The 26,686-nt window shown below is 47.5% G+C and overlaps 2 protein-coding genes across 2 annotated transcripts in view; both read right to left on the reverse strand.

Moving 5' to 3' along the window:
- Positions 1 to 10,497, reverse strand: part of HMCES (5-hydroxymethylcytosine (hmC) binding, ES cell-specific) — a 25,940-nt gene extending 15,443 nt beyond the window's left edge. The window contains exons 1-4 of the mRNA XM_003796201.3: positions 10,436 to 10,497; positions 9,768 to 9,979; positions 1,942 to 2,085; positions 463 to 588 (exon numbers count right to left, since the gene is read on the reverse strand). Of these exons, the coding sequence (XP_003796249.1) occupies positions 463 to 588; positions 1,942 to 2,085; positions 9,768 to 9,950 (453 nt within the window). The 5' untranslated portion in view covers positions 9,951 to 9,979; positions 10,436 to 10,497. The remainder of the gene's footprint in view (positions 1 to 462; positions 589 to 1,941; positions 2,086 to 9,767; positions 9,980 to 10,435) is intronic.
- A 1,986-nt stretch (positions 10,498 to 12,483) lies between these two features.
- The window catches only part of COPG1 (coatomer protein complex subunit gamma 1), a 29,437-nt gene continuing 15,234 nt past the window's right edge, over positions 12,484 to 26,686 (reverse strand). Inside the window, exons 14-24 of the mRNA XM_003796204.2 lie at positions 25,882 to 26,125; positions 24,563 to 24,638; positions 23,080 to 23,183; positions 22,303 to 22,428; positions 21,925 to 21,993; positions 20,931 to 21,073; positions 20,456 to 20,627; positions 19,435 to 19,532; positions 16,659 to 16,797; positions 16,351 to 16,449; positions 12,484 to 12,962 (exon numbers count right to left, since the gene is read on the reverse strand). Coding sequence (XP_003796252.1) covers positions 12,832 to 12,962; positions 16,351 to 16,449; positions 16,659 to 16,797; positions 19,435 to 19,532; positions 20,456 to 20,627; positions 20,931 to 21,073; positions 21,925 to 21,993; positions 22,303 to 22,428; positions 23,080 to 23,183; positions 24,563 to 24,638; positions 25,882 to 26,125 — 1,401 coding nt within the window. The 3' untranslated portion in view covers positions 12,484 to 12,831. The remainder of the gene's footprint in view (positions 12,963 to 16,350; positions 16,450 to 16,658; positions 16,798 to 19,434; positions 19,533 to 20,455; positions 20,628 to 20,930; positions 21,074 to 21,924; positions 21,994 to 22,302; positions 22,429 to 23,079; positions 23,184 to 24,562; positions 24,639 to 25,881; positions 26,126 to 26,686) is intronic.

Raw genomic sequence — 26,686 nt, forward strand, 5'->3', positions numbered from 1 at the left:
CGCCTGTAGTCCCAGCTACTTAGGAGGCTGAGGCAGGAGACTCGCTTGAGCCCAGGAGTTGGAGGTTGCTGTAAGCGTGATGCCATGGCACTCGGTACCCAGGGGGATAGCTTGAGGCTCCATCTCAAAAAAAAAAAAAAAGATGAACCTTGAAAACATCATGCTAAATGAAAGAAGCCAGTCACAAAAGACCAAATATTGTACGATTTCCTTTTTGTGAAATGTCCATAATACGTAAATCTATAAAGACAGAAAGCAAATCATGTGCTAGAGACAGAGGGGAGTGGAAAATGGAGAGTGATTGCTCATAGCCTCTGCGGTTTCTTTCCAGGGTAATGAAAATGTCCTAAAATTAGTGGTAATGGTTGTATATCTTTGATATAATGAAATATACTTGAGTTTGGATTAATTTGTTTCCCTGTACTTTTCCAAATACATACTAGTGAGTGCTGATAATGATACCTTCTCTGTCTTGACTTGTGGGAAATAGATGAAATAGGGCTGCCTCTGGTTTGTTCCCTGACATCTCTGCCACTCGTAGAATCCATCTGCTAAAACAACACAGCGTCTTCCTTTTCCAAAAGGCACCTGAGGGAAAATGTGTCCAGGATATGTTGTTAGTGACACAGTCATGTCTCACAGGCTGCCAGCATATGGTCCCTTGAGTTAAAATCTCAGGCCTACTAACGTGACATTAGGATAGTTAATTTCTCTGTGCCTCACTCTTACATATAAAGTCACAACTTACAGACATTGAAAGGTTAAATAATGGACATACAAGCAACCAGCTCTAATAAGTATGTATAGTAGCAAGTCTCCAAAGCTGGCTCCCAACAAGCCATGCTTCCCAGGACTCCCTCCCACACTGAATTTGGGCTGGCTCTGTAGAACCAGAATGCAGCAGAGTGATGCTGTGTGACTCAAAGGCAGGGTCACAAAGCCTTGAGGCTTCTGTACTGCTCTATTGGATCGTGGGCTCGGGGTAAGTGAGTCAGCATGGCAGAAATCTGACTACCTTGATACCTGTAAGCAAGGCATGTGGAAAGGCTTCCACTGTCTCAGCCATCCCAGCTGAGGTGACAGCTATGGGTGAAGAAGCCATGTGCGACATCCAGCCCCAGCTACCATCTGATGACAACTACATAAGGCTCTCCAAGTGAAAACTGCCTGGTTAAGCCCAGTCAACCCAGAGAATATGAGAGATAATGCTGTTGTTTTGTTCTGAACCACTAAGTTTGAGTGTGGTTTGTTACATAGCAATAAAAAGAATAGCACTCCCCATTAAATAACAGGGAATACTGGCTTGGCGCCCACAGCTCAGTGAGTAGGGCCCCAGCCACATACACTGAGGCTGGTGGGTTCAAGCCCAGCCTGGACCTGCTAAACAATTGACAACTGCAACCAAAAAATAGCTGGGCCTTGTGGCAGGTGCCTGTAGTCCTAGCTACTTGGAAGGCAAACAGGGAAGAGAATCAATCACTTAGGCCCAGAAGTTTGAGGTTGTTGTGAGCTGTGACACTATAGCACTCTACTGAGGGTGACATACTGAGACTCTGGTCTCAAGAAAAAAAAATAACAGGGAATACTCTCTGTAAACTTATTTTTCAGGTATAAAAAGCACTAATAGTTTCGTTAGCAAAAGAAACAGTATATGCCTTTTTTTTTAGAGACAGAGTTTTACTTTGTCACCCTCAGTAGATCGTCATGGCGTCCTAGGTCACAGCAACCTCCAGCTCTGGGGCTTAGGCAATTCTCTTGCCTCAGCCTCCCAAGTAGCTGGGACTATAGGCGCCCGCCACAACGCCTGGCTATTTTTTGTTGCAGTTTGGCTGGAGCCGGGTTTGAACCCACAACCCTCGGTATATGGGGCTGGCACCCTACTCACTGAGCCACAGGCGCTGCCCCCAGAGTATATGTCTTTTCCCTAGACCAGCTACCTACCCTGAATGTCCGTTTCTCCATCATGGTATCACTGCGGCAGTTGGTAGTATTGAACTGCAGCTTGGAAGGATCATCTTCTTTGAACCAAGATGGGACCAAGCCCCATCGCATGGGAGCAATGATACGATCGGATGAGTCTGCATCCTGCCACACAAAAAAGGTTAAGCTCTAGTGAGGAGATATAATCTAAATTTAGAAAATCAAATTTAGCACATGAACATAGTATTACATTATTAGTGGTACTGAAATACAAAGAATAAAAGGGAGTCTACTTGAAAACAATTTTAATGATTTATCATGATACAGATAACTTGAGTTCCTTAGCAATCATATCTACCAGAATGTAAGGCTCTGCTTAGGTCATGAGTATCTACTATGGAAGAGACAATGGCGGGCCCTGCACTTGATGTGGCCCCAGCTCTCGAGAAGCTACAGACAGACAACTATAAAACAATGAGGTCTACATCATGAACAGGCCATGCACGGGGTGCTCTGAGGACACACAGAAGAGTGCTCAACCTCAAAAGGCTTATACTTTAAATATTAATATATTAAATAATAATATAACATACCCTACAAGTGTTACAGGAGTTCAAAAGAGTGATCTGTGAGCGCTAGAATGGGAAAGTAACAGTTCCTGATAAAGGACATTGGAGAGGGGCAGTTTTTAGACATGGATCCCACAAGAGGTACAGGATTCAGACAGAGAGGACACGAGAAGGAAGACAGCCAAAAAAAAAGACACAAGTGAAGAGGCCACGTGAGGAACGTGCAGAATAGTTTTGTGCAGAAGAGTTAGTTAGCACAGCAGGACTGAGGATGCTATTTTTTTTTTTTTTTAAAGAAACAGTCTCACTTTGTTGCCCTGGGTAGAGTGTGGTGGCATCATAGCTCACAGCAACCTCAAACTCTTGGGCTCAAGCAATTCTCAGCTTCCTGAGTAGCTGGGATTATAGGCGCCTGCCACAACACCTGGCCTCAGCCTCCCAGAGTGCTGGCTATCTGGCTATTTTTAGAGATGAAGTCTCGCTCTGGCTCAGGGTGGTCTTGAACCCATAAGCTCAAGCAATCTACCTGCCTCAGCCCCCCAGAGTGCTGGGATTATAGGCGTGAGCCACCGCGCCCAGCCTCAGGATGCTATTTTTAAGAGCATCTGCTTATAAGGTTAACATCTTAGAACTTGGATATGAGTGTTCTCACCTTTCCCAAACTGATGAGGGTATTTTATTCTCCTTAATCTGTCTGTGCAAATAATGAAGTTAATGCTGAACACTGCTTTCCTTCTGTGAGTCTGGAATTTTGGTACTTGCTAAGCAGAGTGCCTATGTGACCAGCCTCCAATAAAAATCTTGGGCCCTGAATCTCTAATAGGTTTCCCTGGGCAGAAACATTATCACATCAGTCACTATATTTTTCACTGCTAGAAAAGGTGACATGCTGTGAGGAAGCCCAGTCCCTGTGAGAGACCAGCCCCAGTGGAGAGCCAACACCATCTGTCCAGGGAGTGGAGCCGCCTCCAGATAGGGGGTTAGTTAACTTTTCCATAAAAGATCAGATAATAAGTATTTAGGCTTTGCAGGTCATACAGTATCTGCTGCAACTCTAAGTGCTGTTAGAGAACAAAGCACTCACAGACAAGAGACAAATGAATAGATTTTACCACGTTCTGTAAAAGCTTGTTTACAAAAACAGGTAGAGGGCCCTAGTTTTCCTGCTGTAGATTATTCTGGTCTCAGATGCCAAGTCTTCCCAGCTGGAGCCCCAGACATAAGGGAGAAGAAAAACCATACAAACTATACCCTGTCCAAGTCTCTCACTGGTGAATAGAATAAGAAGATTGTTTTACCTATTTTTTAGAGATGAGGTCTGGCTCTGTTGCTCAGGCTGGTGTACAGTGGCACAACCATAGTTCACTGTAGCCCTGAACTCCTGGTCTTAAGGGATCCTCCAGCCTCAGCCTTCCCATGAGTAGCTGGGACTACAGGCATGCACCTGTAGTGAACAATATCTGCCTCACACAATAATTTTTTTTTTTTTTTTTGAGACAGAGCCTCAAGCTATCCCCCTGGGTAGAGTGCCATGGCATCACAGCTCACAGCAACCTCCAACTCCTGGGCTCAAGCGAGTCTCCTGCCTCCGCCTCCCAAGTAGCTGGGACTACAGGCACCCGCCACAATGCCTGGCCATTTTTGGGTTGCAGCCATCTTTGTTGTTTGGCGGGCCCGGGCTGGGGATTCGAACCCGCCACCTTAGGTATATGTGGCTGGCGCCTTAGCCGCTTGAGCCACAGGCGCCGAGCCAATAATTTTTAAGAATTAAAGCTAATCTAAAGCTGGGTACGGTGGCTCACACCTGTAATCCTAGCACTCTGGGAGAGTGGCCTCTTCGCTTGTGTGGATGGATCATCTGATCTCAGGAGTTGAGACCAGTCTGAGCAAAGCGAGACCCCTGTCTCTATTAAAAACAGAAAAACTAGTCAGGTGTTGTGGTGGCTGCCTGTAGTTCCAGCTACTAGGAAGGCTGAAGCAAAAGGATCTCTTGAGCTCAGGAGTTTGAGGTTGCTGTGAGCTATGATGCCATAGTACTCTACTCAGGTTGACAAAGAGTTAGATTTTGTCTCAAAAAATAAATAAAGTGACTCCCTTCCACTGTGCTCCTGATAAGATCTTAACTTGCCTTCCTCTTGTATCAATCCTTCTCTCTCTCTATCACATGCACACAGAGTTGATTGTTGCTATTTGCAGTAGTTAGGTTCCATAACCTTGAGACCCTGAGTACTGAACCGCTAATCTGAGGGAAATTCGGATAAGGTTAGGTTTCTGAGAGCCTCTGGTGATAACATTTTCACCAACTGTTCAATACAGAACCTTGTGGCTGGGCACAATAGCTCACTCCTTTAATCCTAGCACTCTGGGAGGTCGAGGCAGGAGGTTTGCCTGAGCTCCATGTTCAAGACCAGCCTAAACCAGAGCAAGACCTAGTTTCTAAAAATAGCCGGGTGTTGTGGCAGGGGACTGTTGTCCCAGCTACTCAGGAGGCAGAGGCAAGAGAACTGCTTGAGCCAAGAGTTAGTGGTTGCTGTGAGCTGTGACGCCATGGCACCCTACGAGGATGACAAAGTGACTCTGTCTCAAAAAGAAAAAAAAATACACAACCTTGGTTTGTATGTATTTCTGTTTAAAGGTACCTTACTTCATCTTTTTTTTCTGAGACAGAGTGTCATTATGTTGCCCTGGGTAGAATGCCGTGGCATTACAGCTCATAGCAACCTCAAATTCTTGGGCTTAAGCGATTCTCTTGCCTCAGCCTCCCATGTAGCTGGGACTACAGGACTTTACTTCTTACTGTTGATTTACACTGAATTTACACAGCACTATAAATAACACCCAAATGAAGCTTATCTAATATATGTATTTTTGTCATAAGGCAATCGCAGGCTTCTTTTGTTTGGAAACACCAGCCAGCACTTTGGCATTATGCCTGGGGATCATTTAAAACAGTGAAATCACCAAAAAAAGGTGACAGAAATACAACACACCCTTTGCACTAATCAGAAAAAGGACAGTTTATAGAAAAAATCAAGAAGGCAGAGAGCGATGCCTTGTTCAACCTCACCTGGAAATGTGTTGGGCTACTCAAAATTTTCACCACTCTGCCCACAAATGATTGCAAAAGCAACATGAGCATTGATTTTAGATTTATAAATAAATGTTAGCAAGGTGAATTTACAAATATGGAATCTAAGAATAAGGAGGATCTCCTGTGTGTAAGAACAAGTGAAAACACAGAAGTTGTATAAATCCTCTCTCTTCCAGAATCAAATAAGCCGCCTAAGCAGAAAGAACCCCCTGTTCAAAATATAAATGAAAATAAGATAACATTATAGAATGGTCAACTAAATGAACTCCCATCAGAAATCTGCAAGACAATAATACTCAAAATCTGTAGTTCTCCACAAAGGACAACTCTGAAACATCCCTCCCCACCATCTGGAGGCTTCTGGCAATATCAGGAGACATTCTCGGTTGTTATGATCTGGAGGATACTGCTGGCATCTCGTGAGTAGAGGCCAGGGGTGCAGCTAAACATTCTACAATGCACAGGATAGCTCCCCTAACAAAGAAGTAACCTGGCCACAAATGTCAACAGTGCCAAGACCAAGAAATCCTACTCTCACAAATTCTGTGCCTCAGCATTAGCTTGAGTGTGTTCACTGAGCAACTGTAAACTAAACCCAAACCTGAGGACAACGAATAGAAAGTAGTTGAGAAGCCAAAATACTGAAACTAGTGCTCAGTATTAGTCATCTTCTCCTCTACCCTTCTGGACTTCTGAACAGAAGCCATGGGGGTAGATAACTTAAAGAGGAAGTCATTTGCAAACCTGTGGTTTCAAATGTAAATGTCATAATCTATATACATATGCTGGCTGTTGATGATTTGAATGAACTGTTGAAATAGTTCTAATTTTGCTTTATAATTCATAAGTGGGAGAGAGAAAAATGAAATATCAAATATTTATCAAAATTAAGAAATTCTCAGGTGGCGCCTGTGGCTCAAAGGAGTAGGGTGCTGCCCCCATATACTGCAGGTGGCAGGTTCAAACCCACCCCAGCCAAAAACTGCAAAAAAAAAGAAAAAAAAAATTAAGAAATTCTGGCAATGTTAACGAAACTTATTACAGATGTGGAGTCAAACATTACATCAGCAAATTGATACCACTGACCCAAAGGAGGGTTGTGTCTGCTAGGGGATTCTCTGCCCCTTTCCTGGCTTGGCCCAGATACAGCCACTGAGTGGGACAGTGGTCTGAGTCTCAGTTCCAGCTCTGTCCTTCACCAACTGGATAACCTAGAAGAAGTCATAATCTTTCTATACTTCTGTTTTTCCATATTTTGGAAAAATTTTTCTTCCAGCTAACATTCTCTAATTCTAAAGAGGTGGTATGAATAAGGCTCATATATTTAATTCTTCCTCGATTTTCATTTTCTTTGATTCCTAAGGCTGAAATCACCTAACCTTTATAAAGTGATTTCAGTATTATGGATCAAACAGAATCAAAATCCAGGAAGAAACTGTCATAATTTTTTTTTTTTTTTTTGAGACAGAGTCTCAAGCTGTTACCCTGAGTAGAATGCCTGGCGTCATAGCTCACAGCAACCTCAAACTCTTGGACTCAAGTGATCCTCTTACCTCAGTTTTTCTATTTGTAGTAGAGACGAGGGCCTTGCTTTTTTTGTTCAGGCTGGTCTTGAACTTGTGAGCTCTAGTAATCTACCTGCCTCGGCTTCAAAGAATGCTAGGATTACAGGTGTGAGCCACCACGCCTGGCCAAGATAAATGATTTTTAAAAGTATATCAAGGCTATTTAAAATATTTAAAACATGGACAATTGCTTTCTGGGAAAACACACACTTTCAGCAGATAAACAAAGAACTAAAACATGACCATAAATGATGAGTCGTTCCAAAATGTACAGGGATAAACACTGCAAACATAATGAATGCAATTAAACTTCAGATAAGCAAACCAAATTGTAAGTTTCTAGCTTCAGTAAAAGACAATCATAAAAAGATTAAAAACAGGGCGGTGCCTGTGGCTCAGTGAGTAGGGTGCCAGCCCCATATACCGAGAGTGGTGAGTTCAAACCCGGCCCCGACCAAACTGCATAGCCAGGCATTGTGGCGGGCACCTATAGTCCCAGCTACTTGGGAGGCTGAGGCAAGAGAACTGCTTAAGCCCAAGAGTTTGAGGTTGCTGTGAGCTGCAATGCAATGGCACTCTACTGAGGGCAACGTAATAAGACTCTGTCTTAAAAAAAAAAAATTAGCTGGATGTGGGTGGTGTGTACCTGTAGTTTGAGTTACTCAGAAGGCTGAAGTGGAAGGATCCTTTGAGCCCAGGAGTTTGAGGTTACCGTGAGCTATGATCGTGCCACAAAATGAGACATTGTCCCTCTTTTTTAAAGTATTTATATATATGTATATATATGTGTCTATACTATACATACTATATATACACATATATACACACTATACTATCTGTATATATATTTTTATTTATTTATTTATTTATTTATTTATTTTGAGACAGAGCCTCAAGCTATCCCCGTGGGTAGAGTGCCGTGGCATTACAGCTCACAGCAACCTCCAACTCCTGGGCTCAAGCAAGTCTCCTGCCTCCACCTCCCAAGTAGCTGGGACCACAGGCGCCCGCCACAACACCTGGCTATTTTTTGGTTGCAGCCGTCATTGTTGTTTGGCGGGTCCGGGCTGGGGATTCTAACCCGCCACCTTAGGTGTACGTGGCTGGCGCCTTAGCTGGTTGAGCTATAGGCGCCGAGCCTATTTATTTTTTTTTGAGATAGAGCCTCAAGCTATCGCCCTGAGTAGAGTGCTATGGCCTCACAGCTCACAGCAATCTCCAACTCCTGGGCTCAAGCAAGTCTCTTGCCTTTGCCTCCCAAGTAGCTGGGACTACAGGCGCCTGCCACAACACCCAGCTATTTTTTGGTTGCAGCTATCATTGTTTGGCAGGCCCGGGCTGGATTTGAACCCGCCAGCTCAGGTGTATATGGCTGGCGCCTTAGCTGCTTGAGCCACAGGCGCCGAGCCCTATATATATATTTTAAGACTAGTTAAACATAGTAGTGAGATAGAAAGAAAGAACAGAAGTTCAATCTTAGCGGGGTGTTATGGCAGGCACCTGTAGTCCCAGATACATGGGAGGCTGAGGCAAGAGAACTGCTTAAGCTCAAGAGATTGAGGTTGCTGTGAGCTGTGACTCCACGGCACTCTACTGAGGATGACAACTTGAGACTCTGTCTCAGAAAAAAAAAGGAGTTAGATTTGTAACCATGAACAATTAAAGGAGATAATTCAGTACCTTCACACCAGCCAAGACCCTGCCTCTTAAAAAAAATAAAAAAGAAAGAAAAACACCGGACGTTTTGGATTAACTGGTCTTAAGTCCACTGTAGGCCTGGAGATAGGGAGATTCTGATTCAGCTGCTCTGGTAAGGTGCATAGAAAGCTTTTTTTTTTTTTGGCTGGGGCAGGGTTTGAACCCACCACCTCCAGTATATGGGGCCACCACCCTACTCCTCTGAGCCACAGGTGCCGCCGGAAATCTTTTTTTTTTTTAAGATACTCAATGACCCTAATGATCAGTGAACTTTGAAAGCAGCTGTTTTAAACAACATAGTCAAATATAAGGCCAATATAAATTTGGCATATATTACGGCTAGTATGCCTTGTATGTAGGTATAGCAAAGGCATCTACATTGAGCTTGAAGAATATTCAGTTATCTTTTTTTTTTTTTCTTAAGAAGACAGAGTCTCACTTTGTCACCCTAGGTAGAGTATTGTGGAGTCACACAGCTCAAATCAACCTCCAGCTCCTGGGCTTAGGCGATTCTCTCGCCTCAGCCTCCCGAGTAGCTAGGACTACAAGGGCCCGCCACACTGCCCAGCTATTTATTGTTGCAGTTTGGCCCGGGCCAGGTTCGAACCCACCACCCTCGGTATATGAGGCCTAATTCTTTGAGCCACAGGTGCCGCCCCTAAGTCAGACTTCTAACTCTTTATCAGAAGAGACTGCTAGATCTTCTTTCATGAGGACAAGGACCATCTCAACTGAGGGTCAGAATATCTGTTTCTGGCTGGCTTCTACGCTGATCCCGCTGCAGCCTCCCGACGGAACATGCGGATTACAGGCGTGAGGCCGCGCGCTCAGCCGCCCAAAGGCTGAGAATCCACAACCCCAACAGGAGGTGCCCATCACGACGCCCGGGCAGGGCGCTAGGACGATGCACACCAGGCTGGTTACCTTTTCAAAGTGCAGGCGAGACAGCAGCACCGGGCTGCTGGACTGCGGGCTCTTGTTGTAGGAGGGGCAGTACTTGTCCGGGTCCCTCCAGTCGGGGAGCCGCCGCCGGCCGCGCCGGTCCAGGTAGGCACAAGCCCTGGCCAGGGCATCTGGAGGCAAGTGACAGGACGTTCGCCCGCACATGCTTCAACGCGGTCTCTCACCACCTTTACCTGACAAAACACAAGGAAAAGGCTTACGCATCTCAAGTGTGAAGTCTGCTGCTTCAGTCCCAGCGCGGTCTTCCGACCCCCGCGGGGCCGTCCTCCAGAAAGAGGGCGCCGGCCTGGTCCAGCCCGGGCATCGGGAGCGCTCCATAAACATCTGCCCGAGGCCGGGGACGCCCGTTTCCTTGGTTCAATTAACAGTTCAGCCCAGAAAGGTGGGCGGTATCCGTGGTCTCTGGTGGAGCCACCAGCTCCTTCCGCGGTGACTCGGCGCCCCCAGCTTGTCCTTCTGTCCCCTGCCTTGCTGTGAGAACGGCAGCCTGCCCGCCACAGCAACCCTCCCCGCGTCGCCTCCCTCCGCCGCGGCCTCACTCTGCCACCCCGCGGCGCCTCGCTTCGGCCCGGCCGCCCTCCTCCCGTCGCCCGCCCTCCCCAGGCCGCCTCCGGCACTCCGGGCCTCACCGCCGCTGCCCGCTCGGCTCAGCCCGCCACTCGCTCCGCGACCGCACCCGCGCTGCCTCCGCCGGCGTCCGCCCGGGCTTGGCCAGGCCCCGCCCCCAGAGGTCAGCCCCGCCCCCAGCGGCGGGTTCTTCCCGCGTCCCAGGGGCCCTGCGGCGGGGGCGAGTCGAGGGTCAGAAGAACATCCCTCCGGAGACCGTGAGTGCTTCGGGGGACGCGCCGCGCCAGCTGAGCTCCACTTTCCTCCATGTTGACAGGGCGGGCAGGATCCCGTGTCCCCCCCTGGGGTCGCCAGTTTATTGTTAAGTGTGAAGTCAATAAAATTTTTTTTTTTTGAACGATAGCCTCACCTGTCCGACTCCCGGGCTCAGGCGATCCTCCTGCCCCAGCCTCGGCAGCAGCTGGGACTCAGGCGCCCATCAGGACACCTGCTAGTTTTCCTGTAGGGTCCAGCTCTCGTTCAGGTGGCTTCAGGTAAGTCTCGGGTTACAGCTGCCAGCCAATTACCTTTACGTTCCTCAACTCTTTTAAGGAGTTGGCTCAGCGTCTGTGGCTCAAGTGGCTAAGGCGCCAGCCACATACACCTTAGGGGTGGCGGGTTCGAATCCACCCCGGACCCACCAAACAATGATGGCTGCAACCAAAAAATAGCCGGGCGTTGTGGCGGGCCCCTGTGGTCCCAGCTGCTTGGGAGGCTGGGGCAGGAGACTCGCTTGAGCCCAGGAGTTGGAGGTTGCTGTGAGCTGTGAGGCCACAACACTCCCCAGGTGGATAGCTTGAGGCTCTGTCTCAAAAAAAGAAAAAAAAAATTCTTTTAAGGAGTTAACTCCCTTAACTCATGTTCCTGCTACCTGTCCCAGTATGGGGCAAAAATCAGGGAACACTGGAAATGGAATTCAGGAAACTTCAAGGAATTGCACAAATCCTCCTCAAAAGAATGGTCAGCACCAGAAGGAGCCATTTTAGGTGCCCTCTTCCCTAATCTGTATCTCCAAGAAATTTTTTTTTTTTTTGTAGAGACAGAGCGCACTTTAACATCCTCTGTAGAGTGCAGTAACGTCACAGCTCACAGTAACCTCCAATTCCTGGGCTTAGGTGATTCCCTTGCCTCAGCCTCCGGAGTAGCTGGGACTACAGGCGCCCGCCACAACGCGCGGCTTTTTGTTGTGGTTTGGTGGGGCTGGGTTATAACCCGCCACCCTTGGTATGTGGGGCCGGAGCCCTACTCACTGAGCCACAGGCTCCACCTGAGGCTCAGATTTTTATTTATTTTTATTTTTTTTTTTGAGACAGAGCCTCAAGCTGTCCCCCTGGGTAGAGTGCCGTGGCATCCCAGCTCACAGCAACCTCCAACTCCTGGGCTCAAGCGAGTCTCCTGCTCAGCCTCCCAAGTAGCTCAGACCACAGGCACCGCCAGACGCCCGACTATTTTTTGGTTGCAGCCGTCATTGTTGTTTGGCGGGCCCAGGCTGGATTCGAACTCATCACCTTGGGTGTATGTGGCTGGCGCCTTAGCTACTTGAGCCACAGGCGCCGAGTCCAGATTTTAAAAACATGTTTTTTTGGGTGTTTGGGCAACAAATTTGGTGAAACAGGTGGTTTGAGTTTAAAAGTCTGCTCCCCAGAACATAAACCAGGGATATCTTCATCTGCACCAACAGAACACTCTCTAAGGGGCTATTTTTCCACTCTGTTCAGTCACTTGGCTGAACAAGAAAACCCAGGGCAGTCCCATCAGGCGAGATGCTTGGGGATGCCTTGAACACACTGAAACTTCCATTTATCCTCTACAGAAGGATGTGGTTTTGAGAAAGCATGAATGAGTGTGAGGGCAATGCCTGTGAGCTGAGGTCATTCACTAAACAGACCTGTACTGCTCCCCTCCCTCCACTTGGTGGTAGGACAGCAATGAAGGGGAGAGAGTCCTGCCTCAGTACAGTAGCCAAAGGGCTGTGGGTGCAGAGGGGATGGGCAGGTGTTCTTCCTGGTGGTGGGAGGCCTTAAAGGGGAAGATGGAGCACCTAAGCGTGAGTCAGCAGAGGTAGCAGTCATTCAATAAATACATGCTGATTTATTAAAGGGATAAGATGGTTTCTTTGGGGATAAATTTGAGAGGAGGTGCAAATGTTTTATTCCTTTACAATGTCCCTTCTCTTGCAGGCAGGAAAAGATTGAGGACAAGCTAAAATCATCCCCTATTAAAACAAAAAGTCACCCTCCCCCACCCCCAGCAGTCCTAGATTGGGGGGTAGAATTAAAAAAAATATTAGCAATGATTCCTAATTGTGTTTGAATACAGAGGCTTGGGAAGGTGTTTCCAACAGTTTCACAAGGAAGGCGCAACTTCTGCATCGTGTTGGGGGCAAAGGGTAGGAGCAGGGCCTACGCAGGCTGGCCCCTTAGCCCACAGATGCCAAGACGATGTCTACTGGCAGCTCCTCTGAACTTCGAGCTGTCACTTGCATTGTCACTGTATCCAAAAGCAGCAGCCGGGAACGCACCAGGATGTCATGCCCACCCCGGAACACACCTAGAAATGAAGAGAGACATAGTCATGTAAGGCAGAGGGACTGTAGAGGCTAGGCAGGGGTGGCATTCTCAGCAACCCATCAAGGCAGCTCTAGTGCAGTGAGCTGGCAGGAAGGCTGGGCTGAAATCCCCAAGTAATGCCTGTGCAAGTCACTTTACCTCTCTGGGCTTCAGTATTCTCAACTACAAAGGGGAAAGGGTGTTAATACTAACTGTATTTCAGGCTTCTGCCACGTTCAAATGAATTAATGGACATGTAAGGCTTATACATTATGTCACAATGGCTCTCACGTTGGCTGAATCTGAGAGTATAGATGAAGGGGACAGCCCCACCATGAGAAAACCGCAGAGCAGGTGTCTTCAAGACCCATGGGACTGGGTTGCTTCAGTGATGGGCTTGGGGGCTGTTAGCTGTGAGCAGGGCACTGAAGCAGAACATCCTCTCAACCCTGTTTATAAACACTCAGCCAAAAAAAAATCCCACCTCCTTTTGTTGTTTTTTTTTTTTTTTTTTGAGACAGAGTCTCAGGCCCCAAGTAGAGTACTATGGCATCATAGCTCATAGCAACCTCCAACTCTTGGGCTCAAGTGATCTTCTTGCCTCAGGTTTTTCTATTTTTAGTAGAAATGGAGTCTCACTCATGCTCAGGCTGGTCTCAAACCTGTGAGCTTAGGCTACCACCAAAGTGTTAGGATTACAGGCCTGAGTCACCCTTTTGTTAGTTGCTTTAGGCATAATAATTGTATTGCCATTAAAAAGGGGGGGTGGGTAATCATCTCTTAGAGAAACATACAGAGGCAGAAGCATTTATATAGAAAATGCTATATCTGGAATTTGCTAGTGAGTAACCTACAGGAGAATGAGTGTGGGTACTGGTGCTACTACTTGTTGCAGCTGGAAGGTGAGCACATGGGGTACATTACACTTTTTAATCTTTGTATATGTTTGAAAATTTCCATGCTAAAATATTTAAATACCCATTCCTATTAGAAAAGACCAACCAATCCAGTAGAAAATTAGACAAAGGATATGAACACAATGCACAGAGGAAAAAATAGCTTTTTAACATTTAAAATGCTTAACTTCATTCAAAAGTTTAATTTCTATTACTTCATTCTTTTGAAGAAGAATCTAAAGAAATTAAAGAAATGTAAATTAGAACTACACTAAGGCACTGTTTCTTTTTCTTTCTTTTTTTTTGTGACAGAGTCTCATGCTGCCGCCCTGGGCTCACAGCAACCTCAAACTCTTGGGCTTAAATGATTCTCTTGCCTCAGCCTCCCAAGTAGCCGGGACTACAGACGCCTGCCACAATGCCCAGCTATTTTTTTGCTGCAGTGTATAGCTGGCCTGGGCCGGGTTCAAACCCTCCACTCTCAGCGTATGTGGCTGGTGCTGTAACCACTGTGCTACAGGTGCTACCAGCTCAGGCTGGTCTTGAACTCGTGAGCTCAAGCAATCCCCCCACCTCGGCCTCCCAGAGTGCTCAGATTACAGGCATGAACCACCATGCCCAGCCTAAGGTACCGTTTTTCACCCAGACTGGCAAAAAATCATACAGTTGGATAACATACTGTGTTGTCCACAGTGTGGGGAAAAAGGCATACAATTCTTTTGGAAAGCAAAATGGAATTACTCATCAAGGTGAGAAATACAAATCACTTTGACCTGGTGATGCCTTGGGATTATCAATCCTATAGATATTCTCAGTGCACACATGTGAGATAAAGTGTGTCTGTATGGGAGTGACTGTTCACTTTAACACTGTCAAAGACTGGAAGTAACCTAATGTTCATCCGCAGGGGTTGGTTTCATAATGTAGGCACATCTATGTCAGGGAATTCTAGGCAGCAGAAAGAATGAGGGTTCAGTTAGGATGATGAAGAAGTCCTGGAGGCTGGGCTCAAGGGTTCATGCCTACAGTCCTAACACTGTGGAGACAAGGCATGAGGGTCACTTGAGCTCAGGAGTTTGAGACTAGCCTGAACAAGAGTGAGACCTTTTCTCTACTAAAAATAGAAAAATTAATGAGGGTCATGGGGGGTGTCCGTAGTCTCAGCTTTTTGGGAGGCTGAGGCAGGAAGATTACTTGAGCCCAGGAGTTTGAGGTTGCTGTGAGGTATGATGATACCACAGCATTCTACCCTAGGTGACGGAGTGACTGTCTCAATAAGAAAAAAAGTCCTGTCGATGGACAGTGATAATAGTTCCATGATAGTATGAAGAATGTACTTAATGCCACTGAACTGTACACTTTAAAAGGTTAAAATGGTAAATTCTGAGTTATGTGTATTTTGCCACAATTAAAAGAAAAAGGAAAAGAATGAGGAAACACTACAAATAGGGAAGGTCTCTAAAATGCACTGCAGAGGCTTGGCGCCCTCATACGGTGCTTATGGCGCCAGCCACATATACCAAGGACGTTGGGTTCGAACCCAACCCAGGCCAGCTAAACAACAATGACAACTACAATAGCAAAAAAATAGCCAGGCCTTGTGGCGGGCACCTGTAGTCCTAGCTACTCGGGAGGCTGAGGCAAGAGAATCGCCTAAGCCCAAGAGCTGGAGGTTGCTGTGAGCTATGACAACCACAGTGCTCTACTGAGGGTGATAAAGTGAGACTCCATCTCTTAAAAAAACAAACAAACAAACAAAAAAAACAATAAAATGCCCTGCATAACAATGTAAATAGCATTTGTACATAAACATTTGAGTAAAAAAAGGGAAATATATTCCTATTGGCTTTTTATAGCCATTAAAAAAATACCCCAGAAGGATATATAGGCAATGTTTGTAATAGTAACATGCATTGCTTGTTGGAAGGGAAGCTGGATGGCTGGGAACAAGGGTAAGGAGGAAGATATTTCATTGCAAATCTTTACACTTTGTGATTTTTTTTTTTTTGGAGACAGAATCTCAAGCTGTTGCCCTCGGTAAAGTGCTGTAGTGTCAGAGCTCACAGCAACCTCCAGCTCTTGGGCTTAAGCGATTCTCTTGCCTTGGCCTCCCAAGTACCTGGGACTACAGGTGCCTGTCACAACACCTGGCTATTTCTTTTTTTTAAGTTGTAGTTGTCTTTGTTGTTTGGTGGGGCTGGGCTGGATTTGAACTCGCCAGCTCTAGTGTATGTGGCTGGTGCCCTAGCCGCTTGAGCTACAGGCACCAAGCCATGAATTTTTTTATTTTTATTTTTTTGACCGGGGCCAGGTTTGAACCTGCCAGCCTCAATGTACGTGGCCAGCGCCCTAACCATTTAGCTACAGGCACCACCACACTTCGTGAATTTTAAATGCTATGAAGTCTGATTCCCCATGGAGTCCTCAGCCTGGCTCCTGGGGCATCTAGACTGTAAGCTACCCACCCCTTCCCCACCTGGAAGTGCTACTTACCAGCTAGGAGCAACGTGTGGGTGTTTTTGTTATCGGGCACTTTGTCTGACCTCTCACAAGGGTGCATTCCCAAGAACTTCACGATATTGCCCACAGCCTCTGCAGGGAGAAATCTCAGTATCAGTAAGCCAGCTATGTTTTCTCCTCTTTGTGCCCCCACCATGCTCCATGCTCTGAAGGGCCTTTAACAAAGAGGCATTTGACACTGTGACCTAGACATGGCCCTGGACCCTTGTAGGGAAACAGGGAGAACACTTCAACAGTAGTCATGGGTCTAGAAAGGTAAGCAGGCACTCCTAGGATTTTACCTTCAAGTGTCTTGATGGTAGACAAGGTAAATGTTTCCTCCTTCTCAAACTCATCCCCTACCTCGTCCCAGGCTGCTTCAAAGTTCAGTTTCATGACCTTTTGGATGTGATCAGCTACAGTAACTTCCAGATCTTCCAGCTGGCGAGATGGAGGTAGAAGTTAGGCCCCCACATCTAGGGGAGAAATTCCCTCTTCCACACACCTCAAGGCCTCTGTTCTGGACTCAGCCACTCATCCCTTCCTGCAACTCTGTCAGGCCTTGCTCAGCACTGAGGGCCGTGCTAGACTCTGGAGGCACACAGCAACCCGACTGGGTACATGTCCTCCCAGTGCTCGCAGGCAAGTGCCATCCATTCAATAGAAAGCACACTGAGTCCAAGTATCAACCCACCCACATCCTACACATCTTATAGCTGTCAGCTGCAAGACAGCATCACTTCTAAGCCTGCCTAGAGGTAGTATCTCAAGGACCCAGCGTCCAGAGGTCTGCCTCCCTTGCCTCTAGTCACTTCCAGGGAATGAGGAGTTCCAGACCCTCCCTCTTACCTCAGCTGTGTCTTCTGGGCCTTAACCTCCACCTCAGCTGTGTCCTCCCTGAACTTGACAGGTAATACTCCCACCTACCCACCTTGGACCAACTGAATCTACACCAAGGTTTTCCACACATTCTCCCAGCAGATTTTCACTAGGCCCTGCTCATGTGGATGTTTAACATGTATGTAAATAAGTGAGACTCAGTCCTCACAGCAGAAGGATGCCTCAGACTCAGCTCTCTCAAGGAGCTCACTTGGTCTTAGAGCAGTTCCTGCCTTAGGATCATTTCTGGCTCAAAGAAGGCAAATCTTGGCTCGGTGCCTGTGGCTCAAGTGGCTAAGGCACCAGCCACATACACCTAAGGTGGTGGGTTTGAATCCAGCCCCGGCCCGCCGAAACAACGATGGCTACAACCAAAAAATAGCCAGGCATTGTGGCAGGTGCCTGTGGTCCCAGCTACTTGGGAGGCAGAGGCAGGAAACTCACTTGAGCCCAAGAGTTGGAGACTGCTGTGAGCTGTGATGTCACAGCACTCAACCCCGGGGGAAAGCTTGAGCCTGTCTCAAAAAAAAAAAAAGGCAAATCCTCTGCTATGGCTATAGGATAACACAGGGTGGATGCCACCTGTATTCCACAGTGGCTGTCCCTCTAGTCAGGACGTTGTTAGAACAACCTCCATCCCCAGGCTTAGCCTGACAGCCTGCACTCAGATGGCACTAAGCCACGACCATCACAGAAGCATCTTGTACTCGGTTCCATCCAGGCTCAGAGAAGGAGACTTGGCAGGGCTATTTAATGCAAGAAAGGGCTGCCCAGCACAGCAAACAGATCCAATTTATCTGGAAAGCAATTTGATAATAGGACCTACAAGTCTTAAAATCATGCTTAACCTTTCACCCAATTATTTCTCCTTCTAGGAATCTATCCTAAAGACATGGTCTGAAATGCAGATAAAACTGCATTTACACAAAAGGATGTTTAATGTGATGTTAAAAATAACAATGAAAATCTGGAAACCCCAATGTTCAACATTAAAGGAGTGAAAGGTCAAAGGAGTTATGATATAGTATATAACAGAGAAGCCATTAAAAATTATCATTTATGGCCAGATGCAGTGGCTCCTACCTGTAATCCTAGCACTCTGGGAGGCCGAGGCAGGCAGACTGCCTGAGCAAGAATGAGACCCCATCTCTAAAAAATAGCTTGGCTGTGTGGTGGGTGCCTGTAGTCCCAGCTACTTGGAAGGCTGAGGCAAGAGAATCACTTGAGCCCAAGTGTTTAGGGTTGCTATGAGCTATGACACTACGGCATTCTATGGAGGGCCACAAAGTGAGACTCTGTCTCAAAAAAAAATTTTTTATGAAGTATTTGTAATGACATGGGAAAATACTCATACTACGGGGGTTTTTTTGGTTTTTTCTGAGACAGAGCCTCAAGCTGTCCCCCTGGATAGAGTGCTGTGGCATCACAGCTCACAGCAACCTCCAACTCCTGGGCTCAAGTGAGTTTCCTGCCTCTGCCTCCCAACTAGCTGGGACTACAGGCACCTGCCACAACGCTCAGGTAGTTTTTGGTTTCAGCTGTCATTGTTGTTTGGCGGGCTCAGGCTGGATTCTAGCCCGCTAGCTCAGGTGTATGTGGCTGGTGCCTTAGCCCCTTGAGCCACAGGTGCCGAGCCTATACTATGTTTTTGTTTGTTTGTTTTTCTTTTGAGATAGAGCCTCAAGCTGTCCCCCTGGGTAGAGCGCTGTGGCATCACAGCTCACAGCAACCTCCAACTCCTGGGCTCACGCAAGTCTCTTGCCTCAGCCTCCCAAGTAGCTGGGACCACAGGTGCCCGCCATAACGCCCGGCTATTTTTTGGTTGTAGCCGTCATTGTTATTTGGCAGGCCCAGGCTAGATTCAAACCTGCCACCTTGGGTGTATATGGCTGGCGCCTTAGCCACTGAGCCACAGGCACCGAGCCCACACTATGGTTTTTAAGTGAAAATAGCAAGATCTATAATGTAGAGACTGGCTTCAATTATACAACTCTCCCGAAAATACATTTTCTGATAATGTTTTCCTTTTCATTTATATATTGTTTTTGTATGTACCAAGTTTTCTTTTTATATGTAAACGTGTTTTTATAACTAACAAAAAGTTATTTTAAAGAGCACTGTAAAGCCAAGAATAGCAAGAAAAGGATTCCTGTCTGCAACCTCAGACACAAACTGAGCCTTCTGACACCAGCTTCTTACCACATACTCATCTTCATAGCCTTCATCATCAGTCTCCCCCGTGGTGGGGTCGCAGTCCTTGACTGTGAACTTCAGCATGCAGCTGAACATGCAGGCCACTGTGGGGAAAAAAAGCTGTGTGGTCAGGATGTGGCCAGCCTGCAGGGGACTAGCTCCTTCAGAGGTGAGGAAGTCACAGCCTGCTCCTCAGGCCTCTGCTTTTATGAGTGAAAGAAACATGCCACCTGACCCCACAAAGCTGGGCAGAGGGAACCACCTCAGAGAAGGACAGGGAAATCAAGTCATGAGTCCAGGCAAGAAGTAAAGCAGAAAAGCAGAGACAATGTGGGACAGCTGTGTCCACATAACAGTCACAGGCCCCCAAGGACTGGAAAAGCAGCTGGTGGTGTCATCAGGAGGAGTGGATTTAGGATGGTTAAGTGACAAGTCTTTGGGAGACAACACAGCATGAGCGCTCTGGTTTGAAGACAGATAGGCCTGGCCTCTGCTGTCAGTGGAACTTAGACGACCATTTAACCTGTCTCAGTTTCCTCATCTATGAACAGGGTAATAGAACTTCTCTCCCTGGGTTTTCTGTGAGGATGAGATAATACATGAAAAACACTTGGAACTTAGCCATTCCAGGGCAGTGCCTGTGGCTCAGTGGGTAGGGCACCAGCCCTATATAACAAAGGTGGTGGGTTCGAACCCAGCCCTGGCCAGCTAAAACAGCAATGAGAATCGTAACAAAAAATAGATGGGCGCTGTGGCGGGCGCCTGTAGCCCCAGCTACTTGGGAAGCTGAGGCAAGAGAATTGCTTAAGCCCAGGAACTGGAGCTTGCTGTGAGCTGTGATGCCACAGCACTCTACTGAGGGTGACAAAGTGAGACTGTCTCAAAAAAAAGGAAAGAAAGAAACTTAGCCATTCTTCTTCTCAGGACTAAAAGCAAGGGCTTGAAACTCTAATGCACCCAGCTGCTCCCCCCACCCTCAACTGCATGGCTCCCACAAGGCCAGGGTGTTATCCGGAGAGGGGCTCACCAGCTGTGGGGTCCTCCTTGGGCAGTGCCACCAGTGTGTAGCACGTCCCAGGCTGATTGTAGGGCAGGCTCCGTGTAGGCACGTAGCAGAGCACCTCATAGGCCTCGGTGGGCTCCATTTGCACAGTAACGTTTTCCAAGGTCTGGTCGTTGAGTGTATTCGTGCAGTCAAACTGAACGAGAGAGAAGCTTACACACTGCTCTAGGTCCAGCCCATGATGCAGAGGAAGAGCCAGGTGGTCCCACCTCTCCCCCACTGACCAAGGTGACTGCCCCATCCCGTCTCCACATTGACACACAGAAACCAGAGAGAGCCTGTGTCAAGAGGTGCAGAGACATACCTGCTGGTGACAGATCCTGGCATGAGGTTGGGCCCCCAACCCACTCAGTGTGGGGGTACCCTGACCCTGCAGGACCCATCAGAGCTGGCCCTGGGCACATGTCCTCCCATCAAGGCCTCCGCCCACCCCACTCACCTGGAACACCATGTGGTTGGTGAAGGTGTGTTTAGTGCAGCGGATGACATACTCTGTCTCTGACTCGGTGAGGGCCACAGGCTCAGGTGAGGACTTGAAGAGGGGCCCCAGCCCGCGGAACTCTGGCACTGCCGCTAACTGCTCTGAAACCCACAGGCCACAGCTACTCAGCTTCTCCATCTCCAGACAAACTTGTAATAATTTCTAAAAAGTCTCATGACCAATTCTCAAGGTCTTCCCCCACCTGAAATGCTGAATCTGCCTACACAACTACTTCCTGAATGTGTGTGTGCATTTCCTCATCTCCCTGACTCTGCTCATGTTGTACATCTCACTAGGAATACTCTTTCCCTGTGTCCCATGAAAGACCTCAGAAGCAAAAAACCAACTCTGAGACTCCAGTGTCCTAGGCCTAATTCCATTTGGAAACTTTAGAAGCTCAGCAAGGATTCTTTTTTTTTTTTATTTGAGACAGACTCTCACTATGTCACCCTCTGTAGAGTACCATCGCATCACAGCTCACAGCAACCTCAAAATCTTGGGCTCAAGGGATTCTCTTGCCTCAGCCTACCAAGTAGCTGGGACTACAAGGCGCCCGCCACAACACCCGGCTATTTGTACAGACAGGGTCTTGCTCTAGCTCACGCTGGTCACAAACTCATGAGCAAAGGCATCTGCCCGCCTCTGCCTCCCAGAGTGCTGGGATTGCAGGCATGAGCCACCTCACCTGGCCTGATCTGCATCTTAATCCCCGCCCCTCCACTTCCTACCTATGCAACCTTGGGCAAATCACTTTCTCTCTCTGAACTTCCAATACCTCAGACACCAAACAGACCGACTACACTTCACCTGAGAGTCAAATGTGATAGTAGATCTAATACACTCTCCAGGGCTCGGCCACAGGAGATACCCAGCAACAGTAGCTCTTACTCTTTACCCCAACTAAGAAGATTGAGGCCAGGCCTCAAATGCCTCACCCAGCACTGTTACTCACCCTGGAAGATCTCCTGCCTGGTGGCAGCCACCTTCTCAGGCTGTTTGACTGCTGAGATGGGGGCACTTTCTGCAGGAGCAAATGCACACGGTAACCAACAGCTCAGTCAGGGGCACCATGGTATCGACCCAGGGCCATTACTAGGGGATTATAAATTCTAACCCCTCTGAGAGAGGGTGAAGCAGGACATGTGAGAAAGAAAGGAAGTGTCTCTGTACACATGTGGTTTCCTCTCCTGAAGCCAGAGGCAGAAAGCACTATTCTCTCCTTCCAGCACAACCCCTGCCCTTGCTGGTCAGGTGTAGTGGTTTTGCAGGCAATGCAGATCCTCTAACAAAGGCCTGGCCCTGACGGCTACTGGGAGGAGCACGGGGTTACCTGTTCTTTGCTCTGCCAGGGGTGTGGTGGCCAGGGGCACAGACTTGAGGTCAAAAGGTTTTTCTGATGGTTCTAGAGTGTACTGCTGCAGAGCCCTCTCCAGACCAGGGATGGACACAGTCAGACCTAAAGACCAGTAGAAAGAGGTCACTGCGCCTGCCAGGCATGACAGATGCACGCAGGGACCCCTGCGGACACTGAGGCTGAGTCTCTGCTTGCTTATTTGCGTCCCCCCTCCCCCAGGATCAGAGTGGAAGTAAACACACATACAAACTGACTTATAAAGAGCAAAGTATTGTGAAAATAAAATACTAATGATGAGCGCTTCAATTTACTGTACTGTCTTTTTTGTTTTCTTTTTTGTAAAGACAGAGTCTCACTTTTATTGCCCTTGGTAGAGTGCTGTGGCATCACAGCTCACAGCAACCTCCAACTCCTGGGCTTAAGCAATTCTCTTGCCTCAGCCTCCCAAGTAGCTGAGACTATAGGTGCCCGCCGCAACGCCCAGCTATTTTCTGGTTGCAGTTTGGCCTGGGCCAGGTTTGAACCCACTACCCTCAGTATATGGGGCCGGTGCCCTACTCACTGAGCCACAGGCGCTGCTCTACTGTACTGTTTTATCCACATCATGGTGACCACATGACCCTGGGTCTCCCAAGGTCACAGTGATTTTATGAGGTTGCCACAGAAGTCCAGCCATGAGTGTCTCGCCTTGAATTCCCCCCGTCTAGGGAGGGTGTGGCGATGAGAAAGGCAAGGAAGCCAGGGAAGACTCACCATTGAGGATGTAGCCTGCATTCAGGGCCTTCTGCTTCTGCTCCAGGACATTCAGGTAGAAAGTGGCTCGGTCTCTCACCTCATTGTCATCATCCATCACACACCTGCAGCCGGGACACAAGGTGCTCCTGACTGGAGCCCAGCAGGGGTGGGAGGAGGGATCCTACAAGGCTTTATAAGGGGATGGTGAGAGGAAGCAGGTCTCCTTAAAGCAGAGCTTTAAAGCTCTGAGAGCTCTGTCCCCAGATGACAGAGGACCCAGGTAATGATTGAACAAGGGCATCAAAACCCAGCAGGGCCCAAAGACTAATACTAAGCCAAGTATTAGCTAAAGCCCACCCAGTAAGCAATCCTTACACTCAACAGTGTAAAGTATCAAAAAGCATTTAATATAATCCAGCAATTCTACACCTAGGTAAATGAACAGAGGAACGTATGTCTACAGAAAAACTTGTAAAAGCATTTTCATAGACCTCATTCACAATAGCCACAGAAAGGATATAATCCAAATTTCGGCTGATTAATGGATAAATGAAATGTGGTATAGTCCCACAATTGAATATTATTGGGCAATGAAAAGGAGTAAGTATTGGTACATGCCACAATATGGATGAACCTTTCAAAACAATGTGAAAGAAGCCATGAAAGGCCACATGCTTTATGACTGCACTGATATGAAATGTCCAGAAAAAGCAAACTCAAGAAACAAAAAGAATACTGGGCTGGGCACGGTGGCTCACACCTGTAATCCTGCACTCTGGAGGCTGAAGCAAGTGGACTGCTTGAGCTTACAAGTTCCAGACCAGCCTGGGCAAGACAGAGACCCTGTGTCTCTAAAAAATAGCTGGGCAGTGTGGCAGGTGCCTGTAGTCCCAGCTACTTGGGAGGCTGAGGCAAGAGGACTGCCTGAGCCCAAGAGTTTGAGGTTGCCGTGAGCTATGATGCCACAGCACTCTACCGAAGGTGACAAAGTGAGACTGTCTCCAAAAGAAAAGAACAGTGGCTGCCTGGGCTGGAGGGGTTGGAGGGAATGGGAACACAACTACTAATAGACACAGAGTTTCTTATTGGGATGATAAAAATGTTTTAAACTTTTATTTTTTGAAACCGAGTCTCACTCTGTCACCCTCAGCAGAGTGTAGTGGCTCACACCTGTAATCTTAGCAGTCTAGAAGGCCAAGGCAGGTAGATTGCTTGAGCTCAGGAGTTGAAGACCACCCTGAGCAAAAGTGAGACCCCATCTCACTAAAAATAGAAAAAAAAATTAGCTGAGTGTTGTGGCAGGCGCCTATAGTCCCAGCTACTTGGGAGGCTAAGGTCAGAGGATCTCTTTAGGCCAAGAGTATGAGGTTTCTGTGAGCTACAATAATGCCAGGGCAATGGAGTAAGAGTCTGTCTAAGAAAAAAAAAAAAAAAAAAAGGACAGTTGCCTGTGTCCAAAGGAACATTGTCAATCTACCAGGGTCCCTGGGCCAAGACTCACCTCTTGAGCAACACCAAGATACTGGGTAACATCTCTTCATTCTGGGCTCCAAACTTGGCTAGCGCACTGACAGCACCTGTGTTTAGGAAGCACATATGATTTACCCAGTAAGGGAGACCACTCACGGTCTTGGCACTTCCAGTGCTCAGAGCACATCTTCAGAAGAGCCCCAGAGGCAAAAAGTCTTGAGCAAGGAGGTCCAAAGTCACCACTGTGGGCTTCAACCTCTTTATTTAATGGATCAGGGAGCCAGGTGGGATGAATGGCTCCCATTCTAGGCTTCCAGGAGCTTTTTTTTTTTTTTGAGACAAAGTCTCACCTTGTTACCCCTGGTAGATAGAGTGCTGTAGTATCACAGCTCACAGCAACCTCAAACTCGTGGGCTTAAGCCATTCTCTTGCCTCAGCCTCCCAAGTAGCTTGGACTATAGGTGCCGGTCACAATGCCCGGCTATTTTTGTTGTTGTAGTTGCCATTGTCATTTAGCAGGCCGAAGCCAGGTTCAAACCCACCAGCCCCGGTGTATGTGGCTTGCGCCCTAACCACTGAGCTATGGGTACCAAGCCAACAGGAGCTTTTTTTAAATTCACTACAAGGAGGCCACAAAGTGCCAGGCCTGTCACTTCCCACATGCAAACGGCCTCAATTTGCAGTTAAGCCTTGAGTGTATGAAAAAAATAGCAATTTAAAATAAAACTAAGACTAGGATGGTTGCTCATTACATTGTAAACCTACATAAAAGATGAATTTTATAGTATGTGAACTATGTATCCACAAAGCTGTTAAACAATAAAAGAAAAAAGGTATACACCAACATATAGTAAAAGCGAAAAAAAAAATTTTTTTTAAATCAACAAATTATAGAAGTTAAGAACCATTCCAGGCCCTGAGAACAGCTCACACCTGAGGCAAAAAAATCCCTTGAGGCCAGGAATTGGAGACCAGCCCATACAACACCACAAGACCCTGTCTCTTCCCCCCCACCCCACCCGCAATTAGCCTGGTGTGGCGGCATGCGTGCCTGTAGTCCAGCTACTTAGAAGGCTAAGTCAGAAGGGTTGCTTGAGACTCGGAGTTTGAGGTTGCAGTGAGCTATGATCACACCACTGCATTCCAGCCTGGGTAACATAGTGAGACTTCATCTCTTAAAAACAAAAACTCAACTCGATGATATCTAAAGTCCTTCCCATAATAAAAAAACAGCTTGTGAGTTAAGAACACCAAGTACATGGATCCCCACAGGGGTCAGGTCCCTTTGTCAGCAGGACATTTATTCAAGGACAGGCTAAGAGCTCAAGTTCAGCCTTGGCTCAGACCTACCTGCCCGGACTTCCTCATGCTCCAAGACCACTCGGTTATAGATGAAGCGGATGTACTTGGAGGGGTTGTTGGTCTTGGGCCCCTCCTGGCCCAGGAGATGCAAGATGCGGGTGGCCAACACAGTGAACTCGCAGTCCTCTATGAACTCACACAGGTGCGACAGTCCTGTCTCCTTGCTCTCTGAGTTCTCCTCAATAATGCTGATGATGCAGTCCACAATGGCGCGCTTATACTCAAAGCCACCCTGCAGGGAGAGGGGCTGCGCTCAACAAAGTGTCTGCTCTCTCCAGAAAGAGCCTGAAAGCCTGCACAGGACCAGGGACAGAGGTCCCAACACAGAACCTGGAGGCAGGGCACTTGACAATGTGCAAAAGGGAATAACAGTCACAAAGGGCAGATACTGCAAAGTCCCACTTATGTGGTGGCGCCTGTAAGTGGCTAAGGGGTCAGCCACGTACATACACTAGAGCTGGTGGGTTCAAATCCAGCCTAGGCCTGCCAGACGATGACAACGACAACTACAACCAAAAAATAGCCAGCACTGAGGCTGAGGCAAGAGAATCACTTAAGCCCAGGAGTTGGAGGTTGCTGTGAGCTGTGACGCCACAGCACTCTACCCAGGGTGAGGCTCTGTCTCAAATTAAAAAAAAAAAAAAATCCACTTATATAAGGTAACCAGAGTAGTCAAATCCATAGCAGAAAGTGGAATGGTAGGGCGGCTCCTGTGGCTCAAAAGGGTAGGGCGCTGGCTCCATATGCCAGAGGTGGCGGGTTCAAACCCAGCCCCTGGCCAAAACCTGAAAAA

Source organism: Otolemur garnettii, unplaced genomic scaffold (assembly GCF_000181295.1).
Source record: "Otolemur garnettii isolate 467f Iridium unplaced genomic scaffold, OtoGar3 scaffold00101, whole genome shotgun sequence".
NCBI classification, from domain to species: Eukaryota; Metazoa; Chordata; class Mammalia; order Primates; family Galagidae; genus Otolemur; species Otolemur garnettii.